The sequence below is a fragment of the Botrytis cinerea genome, chromosome 11, assembly GCF_000143535.2.
Source record: "Botrytis cinerea B05.10 chromosome 11, complete sequence".
In the NCBI taxonomy this organism is placed as follows: Eukaryota; Fungi; Ascomycota; class Leotiomycetes; order Helotiales; family Sclerotiniaceae; genus Botrytis; species Botrytis cinerea.
This window is the reverse complement of record NC_037320.1, coordinates 458,173-469,936: the sequence shown is the minus strand read 5'-3', so window position 1 is coordinate 469,936 and position 11,764 is coordinate 458,173. Positions and strand designations below refer to the sequence as shown.

General features: G+C 42.8%; 3 protein-coding genes across 4 annotated transcripts; 1 reads left to right on the top strand and 2 right to left on the bottom strand.

Annotated features, from left to right (window-relative positions):
- Positions 1 to 231: 231 nt before the first annotated feature.
- BCIN_11g01380 (hypothetical protein) lies at positions 232 to 1,826 on the top strand. Of its 2 annotated transcripts, XM_024695832.1 has the most exons (2): positions 232 to 550; positions 603 to 1,826. In XM_024695832.1, exon 2 carries the CDS (start codon positions 684 to 686, stop codon positions 1,482 to 1,484), a length of 801 nt encoding a protein of 266 aa, XP_024551629.1. In that variant the 5' UTR covers positions 232 to 550; positions 603 to 683; the 3' UTR covers positions 1,485 to 1,826. The 2 variants fall into 2 exon arrangements, with proteins under 2 accessions (XP_024551629.1, XP_024551628.1); XM_024695833.1 differs by having other exon boundaries at positions 232 to 1,826.
- A 552-nt stretch (positions 1,827 to 2,378) lies between these two features.
- On the bottom strand, positions 2,379 to 5,356 carry BCIN_11g01370 (hypothetical protein). Its single transcript, XM_024695831.1, has 6 exons — positions 5,029 to 5,356; positions 4,528 to 4,980; positions 3,269 to 4,478; positions 3,126 to 3,218; positions 2,882 to 3,075; positions 2,379 to 2,813 (listed from the first exon to the last, which is right to left on the bottom strand). The coding sequence occupies exons 1-6, from the start codon at positions 5,327 to 5,329 to the stop codon at positions 2,614 to 2,616; spliced, it is 2,451 nt and encodes an 816-aa protein (XP_024551627.1). The 5' UTR covers positions 5,330 to 5,356; the 3' UTR covers positions 2,379 to 2,613.
- A 2,790-nt stretch (positions 5,357 to 8,146) lies between these two features.
- On the bottom strand, positions 8,147 to 10,655 carry BCIN_11g01360 (hypothetical protein). The gene is made up of 3 exons (XM_024695830.1): positions 10,262 to 10,655; positions 9,615 to 10,213; positions 8,147 to 9,553 (listed from the first exon to the last, which is right to left on the bottom strand). Exons 1-3 carry the CDS (start codon positions 10,593 to 10,595, stop codon positions 8,333 to 8,335), a joined length of 2,154 nt encoding a protein of 717 aa, XP_024551626.1. The 5' UTR covers positions 10,596 to 10,655; the 3' UTR covers positions 8,147 to 8,332.
- Between the last annotated feature and the right edge of the window lie 1,109 nt (positions 10,656 to 11,764).

The following is an 11,764-nucleotide window of genomic DNA, read 5'->3' as shown; positions in this document are numbered from 1 at the left end:
AAATTTGAAAAGTCGAAAAAGTCAATAAAACACTTGACCTACATGACCGACGGTATGAGGATCTCAGTATGTATTGTGCGCGGAAAACGTGACCCTAGAATCACGTGGCATTGTTATTTCAGTAGTCCCTCCTCCTGTAAACTAAAGAAGACACTGATTTTCTACTCTATTATATAATTGGACCCTCTATGGCTTTGTGCATTTGCCCCAGGTGCGTCTCCTCACCTCACTGCTGCTATGTAGTGATTCGCCCCATTCACTTTGCATAGCTACCAGCTTGATTAACCTTATGGTATACGCGAAGGCTTTTCGTGTGTGACCTCTACCACCTTCTACTCTTGTACAGTATAGCGAAGAAGACTGCTTTCATTTAAGCATCTTCATTATGGTTTTGATAGTAGAACGTATCTCTATGTCAGCATGCATCATGCATGATATGAGGGGTAGGAATAAGGATGAGGTCAGTCAGCCTCCAACCATCGAGTCTGACATTCTTTCCTTTTCACCCTCTACAAATTTCACAGCAACTCGTCTGCACAAAAAGTAGTTTGTATGTTAAAAAGCCTCTTCCATACGATATTTTATTACTGACAAACTGTAAGCTTTACTCCCGCAGCAAATTCACTCAAAGTCTCTTGTTGTGATATGAATCTTTCCCACCTTCTACAATCAATAGCTGTGTGATGGAAATCGCAAATGAGCCCGGATTCTCATCACCAATCCCCCAATCGCAAAACTCTAAACTCAACTTTCTCGACCTTTCCATTGAGATACGGCTCAAAATATACGAGGAACTTCTAGTCGTTCCAGAACCACTATCACTCATATTGAGTTCAAGCCCAGGCGACCGAACAAAATCAATCATCATCAGACAAGGTAGCACCTGCCCATCTCCCCAGCTATTGCGAGTCAATCAACAAATCCATCGCGAAGCTACTCCTTTGTTGTATCGCAAGAATCGCTTTCACCTATCACGTTTGCATCGCGACTTTGGAGTTTACATGATGCCGTCTAATCACGGCATCGTGAAATTCCTTACCCGGGTGGGTGATTACAATGCCGGCATGATTCGGCATCTGGGTATCTATTTTCCAATATGTACAACCGATCTCGATCTGATCAAGAAAGAAGCTCTGGAGTCTATTCGCAATAAGTGTACTGATCTGACGACGGTGAAAATTCTGGTGTGGAATAGCCCTGATCTGGATGGAACTTACGGGAGAGTTGGATTTGATGAGGCTAGTGATAACATCCCCCTCGTGCAAGATTTGAAGATGATAGATGCGGAGCTGAAAAAGATTTCTTCGCTGAGAGAGATTGCCGTCGACTTTTGTATCTTGTACTGGTGGTCAAGAGCTGAGTTTGAGGATTGGATGAGAAAAATGATGTGTTATTGTGGTTGGGAGGTTCAGCTTACAATGGAAGAGACGCCGGATTCAGATGATAGAGATCCTCGTCTCACTGAGTATAGGTCATTTGACTAGTCATAGACTATAGGAAAGTGATGGATGGCATGAGAAGAGAGCCATGAGTAGCAGTATTTGAGCAGAGTTTGACCGTTTACAAAAGCGGAAATTTTGTGTGTGTGTGCGTGCGTGTTGATTCTGCAAACAGCCTAGAAGAAGTGATTTAGAGTCAAGATGTAAGTTTAGATAGACGGTCAGTATTCAATACTGTACAATCTTGATTTCGAGTCCTGTGGAGAGCGAGATAAATGACGAGAGGGATAAATCCAGCCCAGAGCATTCCTCCCGCGGTTTATCCAGCAGGGCACCATAGTAATGGACTTTGATATCTATCGCAGACATCTAAATTTACTACTTGCATTACTCCCCAAACCCCAAGATATATCTTTACCCTTTAAATCAGAAGTTGTAACTCCCAATCAAAATTCCTTCCTATTTTTTCCATAAGTTAACTGTAAAGAAAAGATAGCCATTTAACTTTTCGGCGGTGCAATCCCCGTATATCTTATCTGTGCTGATCCCGACATGATCCATATCGATTACAAGCCCCGCCTGTGCCGCATCCCCGCATCACGACGACTAGGTTCAATTTCCAAAATGAGGGATGACGGAGACTCGCGAGACAGGGATTGAATTGAAGGTAGGGATCTGCGTATGATGGAATTTAAGGTTATTTCAATCACATATGATGGACTAGCAACAGACGAAGCGCGAGCCAGAGTTTGAACGGGTAACACATTATTTCTTTCTGAATGGACTGTCACATTGGATGAATGTAGATTTGGATGAGAAAGCCAATTGACCGATTGACTAAAACACTCATGATGACTCCTACAAACGCATTATCTGTTCACGAATTCGAATCACCCATTCAGTAATTTCACGATGGCATGCATATAAGCCATGAACGATTGCTCAAGGAAGGAATATATGTATTCATGTTATCAATAAAAGAAGAATAGACAAAAGTTCGCATCAAGAATAAAACATCGCTTCCTCCGAACCCACACCCAATTGCCAGACTCCAACTGCAATCTACTCACCCCAAACTGTTAATTCAAATTCCAATCCCCATCACCTACACCCATACAATCTGTATCTTCGCTTGAAAACTCGTAAAGAATCTTCATTGAAAATGCCAGATACCTTAACCAGACTTATACAATGTAATCAAGGTAGGGTAAACATTGATATTGTCACTATACACCGCTTGACTCTGTCCATTTCTCGTAATCATATTCGTGGTGCCAACAGTAGCTAATGTGTAGATGTTGACATTTGAGATTGTACCTTCAAGACTGAAGATATTGGTTTGACAATTCTCGGGGCCGCCGGCGTTGGAACAGGCTGTGATGTTTTAGTATGTATCTCTATGGCTCATGGGGGTTGAAGACAAAATTTAGTAAAAGACATACTTGTAGAATAGTTATCAAAAAATGAGTAAAGTCCCGCTCCATATATAAGAATATCATGAGAATTGATGATTCTCAACCCCCAAGCTGCAGCACAGTTGCCGGCATAACCTGCGCAAGAAGTACTAAAGTTAGGATCATTGAGAGATGGGACAACGCTGAAGGGTGTAGGGGAAAGTGGTTGTGGTTGGTAGTATCTAAGGATTATTAGTCAAGATTATATAGAAAAATAGATTGAGCATCTTACGGTGTTTCGGTCTGGAGAAAACCCGCAAATATGTTCTTTGTGTTGGCGAATTGATATTGGTACAAAGTGAAATGCTCAACTCCAGTACCCCAACTGCCAAATGTTAGCACGATTCCATGAAAATTTAAGAAAGATAAACTTACAGCCAGATTTGTCCTGCGGTACTCTCGATATACAGACCTCTTCCTGCATAGATGTCGAGTTGTCTCAAAGCTTGATCGTCAAAATCATGATCAGCAGTCCAAATCCACGAATTTTCCATATACAAGCCACTGGCGCCTGCTGTAATATGCATTCCCATATAAGCAGCAATGCAGTTCGTATTAACCGTTGCAGTGGCTGGATTTTTCTCGCATTGAGCAACTTGTAGGTTCGATCCTGTGAAACCACCAATTCGTGTGTGTACATCCCACATTCCAGATGGTGTTGAACCGGAATTTGCGAGGTTCCATTCGATCAACGTTGCACCAGCTTGTTGACCTTGTGTTGAAACCAAACAATCACTCCATTCGACATGTCCCGTTTGACCAGCAGTTCCAACTCGTACGACTGGTTGTGGACTATTGATATTGTTGAAGAAATTGCCACTCGACAAGATGGTTGAATATGATTCGCCTACAATTCTTGAACCAGGAGGAATTGTTATTGTACTTGTTACTTTGTAAGTACCTGCATCTATGAAAAACACGTTCCCGGCGCTTGCTGCATTGTTGATTCCACGTTGTAACGCAACGGTATCATCGGTCGTACCATCACCAACTGCACCATTTGTTCTTGCGCTCGTAAATGATGAAACTGACAAGCCACTGTACTGAGGTTTTGATTGAGTGTAATATTTGTTTCCGCTGAGTAGAGAAGCAGGCCGACTGTTTGGAGTGATGGTACCTTGGAAATCAGAGTGACCACTAGGAACATATTGGCGGCCTTGGCCCCAACCAGCAATGGTCGTGCTTCCACTTGTACCAGCCAATATCGTCGACCCACCACTCAAAGCAACGGCCTTGGGAACGTTATTGAGTACCAAATTTTCAAGTATCAGACTACCAGCTGTGTCTGGTGTTGCATTGGATGTGTAAGCAGTTATAATTCCGATCGGAGTGTTGGTGATTGAGCTGTCGATCAAGATAACAGATCCCACATTTTGAGCACTCGAACCTCCTGCCGATATATCAATTCCTTTTTGACAATTGTTGATGCTAATGCCGTGGAACAGCCATCCCCAATCCCAGAACATGCTAATTGCTGTAACACAGTTATTAAAAACCAGATTTCGCATGGTAAATTGCTGGTTCCCAATGGCAGCACCAACAAGACCGCCGTTGAAGGTAACATCAACCAAAAGTCCAGCAGAACCTTATTTTATTATTAGCATGGAACTCCCTATATGTCCGTTTGTACTCACCACTTTCACAGAAGAGGCCAGTATGTTGAGTTCCTGGAGCAGAACTCATTTGAAATACAACGTTTTGTAAACTTGTTGCTTGGGAAGTTGGCCAATGCAGACCTGTGGCTGTGGTTTCAGCTGGAATGCTAGTCATATCCAAGATTATGTTGCGAATTTGCCTCAAAAATACGTTGGTGGAACCCCAATTAAGGACAGGGGAGTAGTATGGATTTGCATCGATCAAACCGAAACCAACAAAATTAGGTGTGGCTTTAAGAGTCGGTAAGCTGTTTGGGTTGCCGATGATTTGAGTGAAGTAGTAGTCTATTATTGAGGACGATATCAAGTAGGTTCCAGATGGGAAATAGACAACTGCGGGTGTTGTTGACGTCGAGGAACACCCTTGACCACATCTTCCACCGGCACTAATAGCCGCATTGATAGCTGCAGTATCATCGGTAACACCATCACCTAGATATTGTTAGCAAGGATGGTCCCTCAGTAAATGAATGGACTTGCCTTTTGCTCCATAATCTTTCACGTTGCGATAAACTTGATATCCTGAAGGACCCCATGCGGATCTTCCTTGATGCGAAATTTGTTCGTACCAATAAGGAGTCGCACGAGGAATGATCTGGGACATGTCTTCCTTTGCCGATATGACTGCAGTGTCAGAGTGCTTTCCTTTGTTGTGCACATATGGCGCGAACTTGTTCATGACCTTCGTCACTACCTTCTCAACCTCAGGTATCTTGAATTGCATACATGATGAGTGAAGCACCAGGGAAAGTAAAACTACGCTTCTGATCACGTTAACCATGATGAAGGTTTGAATTGTGTAGTAAGCAAATTGAGATGGAGAGAAGATTTAGAGGACAATCAATGGGAATTGCCTATCACTTATGTACAAAACATTCATTGTACTTGCGTACACCCAAATGCACCATTTCTGTGGTTTGTCCAAAAGGAGAAGATGATGCCGCTGTGATAGTAAGAACTTAGTTTAATCTGGATTAGATAGACTATGATTGAGACAGTCCTTCGTAATTCCCGGCCTTTCTCAGTAGGAAATTATCACGAACTTCCTTACAAGACTTTCTGTGCGACGGAAGCATCCTGTACCATTTTGGACCCCATTAGTAACATGTGAGGTTTTCCAGCCTCATGATCATTCAACATGAGATGAAGTTGATATTAGCTTGTGCTTAATGCGGATTAAGAAAATCTGGGAACCGGAATAATCCAACAAGCGGGCCCAGTGACGTGGTATTCTGGATAAACTGCTCCGAATCACTGCCGAAAAATGGCCTTGTGAGCAGAATTCAGCCAAGAAGAAAATCAATTTCAAACAACCAAATCTTAAGATTTGCCATGACAAGATAATTCTAAAGTAACTCTGACAGCAAAAGCCACGAGCGAACCCATACAAAGACGGAAGGAGATTTTAAATTTACCACGTGCAAGATAAATTTAAGGACATTCTCACATAGAAAGATTTTCTGAATTTGGTAACGGCCGTTCTCCGGTCCGACCTATAGTCGTACAAATTACCACGGGCCTGGCTAAACTTGTAGTTCGCATGTATTCCGTAAACTCTGCATATTTACTCTGCAAGTTCTGCATATTCTGCACGCTCTTTACGGCGGGGTAAGAATCTGGGGATGTTGGGGACGGTGGCTTGTGGGGAAGCTCGTGATCACCACAAAATGACAACTGTGCCGTAATTGGGTTACAACCAAAGTAGTGTTCTAGATGCAGCTACAAGGTTTGACAAGATTCGTGAGATGTCGCCAATCTTCTCCAGCCTGCCCTGAAAGCCATAGAAGCCTGAGAACATCAGTATACTAGGATTTAAGTTTTGCCGAATTTGAGAATCATTGGTTTCCAATCCCTGAGGAAAATAAATTTGGTAGAACGTGAGAATTCTGCTAGATCACATTTCACCACGCGCAGCTTCCTAAGATTTTTTCTTCCTTTTTTTTGTTTGATGACTTGGCCTCGGCTCCAAATTACATGGAAAACTGACAATCGATTGATGTATGTATATCGGAGCCTCAAGAGCCGAAGAATCTAACAATTTCCGTGGGAAACCATCTGCATATGCAGAGTTAAAGGGAGCTCCGAGACATACTTCCATTTAGACCGAGGCCGTGCTAAATGAAATTATCACAAGCCCAGGAGGAAATACCCCCAGAAAGATCAATGAAAATGTCCCAAACTGAGCAAACGATCCGAAGGTTCATTTGCACAATGATGAACGAATCTCTTCATTTGCTGCTTCATACTTGCATAAAAAGCCTCCCAGTCAATTCGACAGAACATGCGTTGTACTCTATCCAGAAAGTTATGTAATTGGTTACACCACCCAATACGAAGGGACGGGCCTTTCGAATATTGAAATTTTAGATCGTCTTTAATCGAACGGGTAAGAACAGAGTGAATTATAGCCCAGCCGGGGATGTCAAGACCGATCCCAAAGCAACCCAATGAGGTAGTGGTGCACCGTTCATTCAGCTCAAAATGGCCGAGATGAGATGAAGCTCGGTTCAGCGCTTAATGTCCAGCTTGTCATTCTGTTACTAATTGACGTAACGATATGAAAGGTGAGCATAGAGGCGAGTCCATTTTGTGTCCAACACGACCCGAGAAAAATAACTGGCGGAGTGACGGCTCTTCTCCCACTTTCAATGTTCCTTGAATCTTTTCTCGAACCATGTAATTGCTCACATGGCGCACAGTTGGGGTACTGCCCCTTTCCAGGCACCAACAGCTAAGAAATGTGGCATGTCAGACATGACGTTAAAATCTAGCCAACTTAGTCTCCCAGTAAAACCATCTAGTGTAACAATAACAGTGGTGAAAATTCGGCCGTTCGAATCCTTGCTCGTGTGATGAAAGTGCCGAAGTGGCAAAGCTGTCAAAAAGAAACCAGGAACATTGTTCCAATCTGGTAAGGATTCTTTTGATTCTCTGGATTGTGTCCGAGAGGCTACACTTACCTACACTGAATGGATGTGTCAAATCGCCGGATTTCAACTTCCAATCAGGGTCTCTTATCAACGGCCCGACGTCAGCCAAAAATTTAAAGGCCAAAAACGCTGGAACATGTTGTTCTGATGTAATTTTCCTCATCACAACATCCTAACATCGCAGGACCAACATGCGTAGAGGTATTGCTGCCCCACTGTGCCTCGAACAGTCCATGCATAATTGCGCAGATATTGCATACCATGCAATGCCATATTTAATACATTTGTGAGGAAACCGTCATTTGGCACAGTTGCTCGAGCATGCAATCGTGTCGCGGAGAAACTCGTCATGATGGGCACGACAATTGGCACAAAGTCTTTCGATCAATCAGCCCGATCAATTGATTAAACCATCGCATGTGTGTGCATTTTTGAGGTGGCCATACCGGGCAGTTGGGCAAAGATGGATGTCTTGCGCTGCTTCGTATGGAGTTGTCGTTGTGTTTGTTGGAAACTTCATATGCGGGGAAAGTCCTCGCCATAATCCATCATTGAAAGATATCGAGATTACGCACGGACCATGCACTCAACTTCCCCCCAAAATGGCAATGATACGAGTGAATGAATTGGCTCCATTGAAAGCACATGAAAATCAGAATGGAGAATCATGTTTCGGTTGGAATTTGTGAGTTGATATGGTGACTGTCTCAACGCCTTTCATCGTTTTGACTATGCAGTCCAAGAAAGCATCCTCCCGCATTGATTCTCCGCATATATATTTGTACAATTCTTATTCTCCCAATAAAGACAGCAAAGATCGCTCCCAAAATACTCCAAAGCACCCAAAGGTATATTTACATTTTCTCCTTATATGCCCTCCCATCCTTTGTTACAACATTCGTAACTATGACATTCATCCTGCCCTTTTCAAAAGCCTCCTCATCTCCAAATTGTTCCATATCATTCCTTGGATTTGCAAACCCAAAATCCAGTCCATTCATAGATGCTCTTACACTTCGAGGTGCTGCAACTGCATCGTGTAGATCTTCGAATATAATATCAATTCCCGCGACTAGGCCGATTTGTGATTCTTGATAAGTGCCCAACGGCCATCCTACTCTTTTGAATTTCTTCTGTACAGAGTCAATCATACCTACGAAACGTAACTCTACAGCGTCACCACTATATGCCATAATTTCGTCTTTGAGATCTTGAAGATAGGTGAGTCCGGTGGTATCGATAAATGTGACTCGTGTGAAATTGAATACGATAACTTCAAGCCTTGGAAGGAATCTAGTTGGTGTATTAATGTTACTCCTGCGACGGAGAGCGGCAGTTCTTCGAACTCGGTAGTCGCTCCATCCATTTCGTTCCGTCGGCCCATACGGAGTTGGCTCATGATAGGTCCAAATAGCTTCTAAGATATCTTTCTTAACTCTCTCGGCGTTCAAGTAGATGAGGGGAGTTTCTAACGTAATGAGTTGCGTGCCTTGGGGTACTAGGCGCCCTCCCTGAAGAGGTATGCTCATTCTGTTTACACTTTCAAAGCTGTATCTGTTTTCGATATCATGGGGCTTTAGTGGACTAATTGAGGAGAACAATGTGCGTAGGAGAGTGTAGAGCGCTATGTAGACTATCCCAAGTCCAAGAGCAAGCTCTAGACTTGTAACTAACGCCACATTCATGACAACAAAAAAGCCTATGAAATCGGCAAATGATCCCTTCCAGTATGTGAGTGGAATACTGTTTGGAGGTAATGTTTCTCCTACAGCGACTAGTATAATCGCACTGGTTGCTGCAGTTGGTATCCACTGGAATGTTTCCGTCAACATATTGATGGCAAGAAAAACAAACCCGGCAGAGAAAAGTCCACTAAGTGGTGATCTCACTCCAGTTGTTGAATTTACTGCCGATAGAGAAAGAGATCCGGATACTGGCATCCCACCAAAAAAGCTATTCACGATATTTGCGGTACCCAAAAAAACAAGTTCTTGCGATTCATCAATTTCATAGTTGTGCTCACGAGCAAATGACTTGGCGAATATCAAATGCTGAGCTATGGCAGCTATAAAAACCTAAGTAAAGATTAGAAGATTAGCATCCGACTCGTTGAGCATTGATCTTAGATTAACTCACGGGGAAGGATTTCTTGGCGACAAGTAGAACAAGTTTAGTCGGAAGTTGTGGAGATTGTAGGGTTAATGCTACCGTCCCAGCAATGGGGAATTGTGGAATGACGAGATCTTTGTTGATAATAAAGGATATCGTAGTGGAAATAGCAATCACAAAAGCGTTCCGTAAATTTGATAAGATCCTGATGATGCTACTCTTGTGCCCCCACTTTTTGCCCATGAGCTTCAATAAAATGATAATCACTATTGAAGCTACGCCAACAGCCAAAGACAACGGTTGAGTAGTTGCAATGTTTTTGGGTATTTGCATCCCTTGTAGCGTAAAGTTTTGGCCCACGCCCGATTCTCCTAAAATTAATGGAATCTGACCTTGAACAATGATCAACGCGGCTGACATTTGGAACCCAACTAGCATAGGAACAGTGACGAAGTTCAAGATCCATCCAAGGTTCAGGAGTCCGAATAATAGAGAAAAGGTACCTATCGAGAAAGAGAGACCGGAGGCAATGAGAGCTGGTGGTACTGGAAATCCTTCGGCAGTAATCGATAACACAACGGCATTGGTAAGTAGACTCAAAGATGTTGTGGGTCCTGTAGCAATATCTACAGTTCTTAGCATTAAATAGTCTTGAATTTATGTAGAAATATTACCTTTCGATGTACCCATGAAGAAGTATATAACCGATGGTAGCCAGCTAGCAAAGAGTCCTTGCTGCAATGGTATGCCAGCTAGCGCTGCAGATGCCAGAGCCTGGGGAATCAAGACCAATGCGACTGTTACCCCAGCAATCATATCGTCCACAAGCCATCTTGGAGCATAGTTCGGGAACCAATGTACGAAAGGAATCTTCCGAACCAAATATTTCCCTGTTGATGACGGTAACCCTTTTATTCCTCGAACAAATCCCTTTCTTCCTCGAGTTAAGTTTTCATCGTTTCTGATTCCTTCCTTGATCTCCCGTAGTTTTGTTGCTATCTTTCCCATGGTTTAGACTGCCCGCAGTCACTGCGGAAGGTGAGCTTAGTTTAATTGAATAAGTAAATCATGAGGGGACCGGCCTCGCAAATTTTTACAACAAAACCATGAATAACATCATGATGATGGGAATCCATGAGGTTTTATTAGAGCTGTTCAAGGAGGTTCGGACATTATTGCATTGTGTGGCAAGATCCACAGCTGGTTTTGTTATCATCTTGTCATTTGGTGAAAATTTGACTTTCGGGACGGAGAATATGGCTGGGTCAAGCAACCGAACTTGGATAGAGTCTAGAATAGATAGGTGTAAGAGAAGAAAACCATCATTGAATGAAAATGATTGGTCGCCTTAACAACTATAGAACAAAAAATCTGCCAAGTAGCACTAGAGTTTCAAAAACGGCCACAATAGTCTGAGCGTAGCAGTTCTTAACCAGGACCTTAGATATATTTGAGAGATCCCATACATCGTCAGAACAACCGCAATACTGTTGTAAAATGCCATTTTGGTAGAGTTCAGGTAATTTTGAGAATGAATAGAGACTGTTGTACTTATATGAAGATAAGAATTCGGCAGCAGCCTTTCATCACTTGGCGTGGCTTAATGGCGCAGATACGACCTCAACATCTTGACTAGGCCTCACAAACAGAAATGACCAGGCAGAGGATAATTGAAATACGGGCTTGCAATTCAGTCCGGGGTAACAGATGTTCTAAAAACGCGTACATGGAATATTGAAACACGTGTGAACCTGGGAATGCCCTCTGCAGTAGATACTCGCACGGAGGCTTCACTGGTTTTACCGATGTTTTATGATTCCATGCAGACGCAATCAAGTGAACAAACGAAATCCGTGATCTGATTTAAGAATAGCCTTATAGATTCCATGCAGCTTTGGATAAGGATATTTTTAGTCCAAGTAGACCGTCAGATTTGACTCTGGTATGTATTGTCCAGTCTTAAATGCCTCCTAATTTGCGCACTGTATTTCTTTTTTGTAGTCTCATACAAATCTCGCTTTGCTGACTAGAGACAATGAACGTTACTACCGTCTAATAGTCCCATGTCACGAAGCAACCCACAGGGTCATCGTCGCGTTCCATTAAGCAGATAGATGACTTCGTGAAACGTGTGGTTACCATTACTTCAGGAAAACTGTACAACAAACATACTCAAC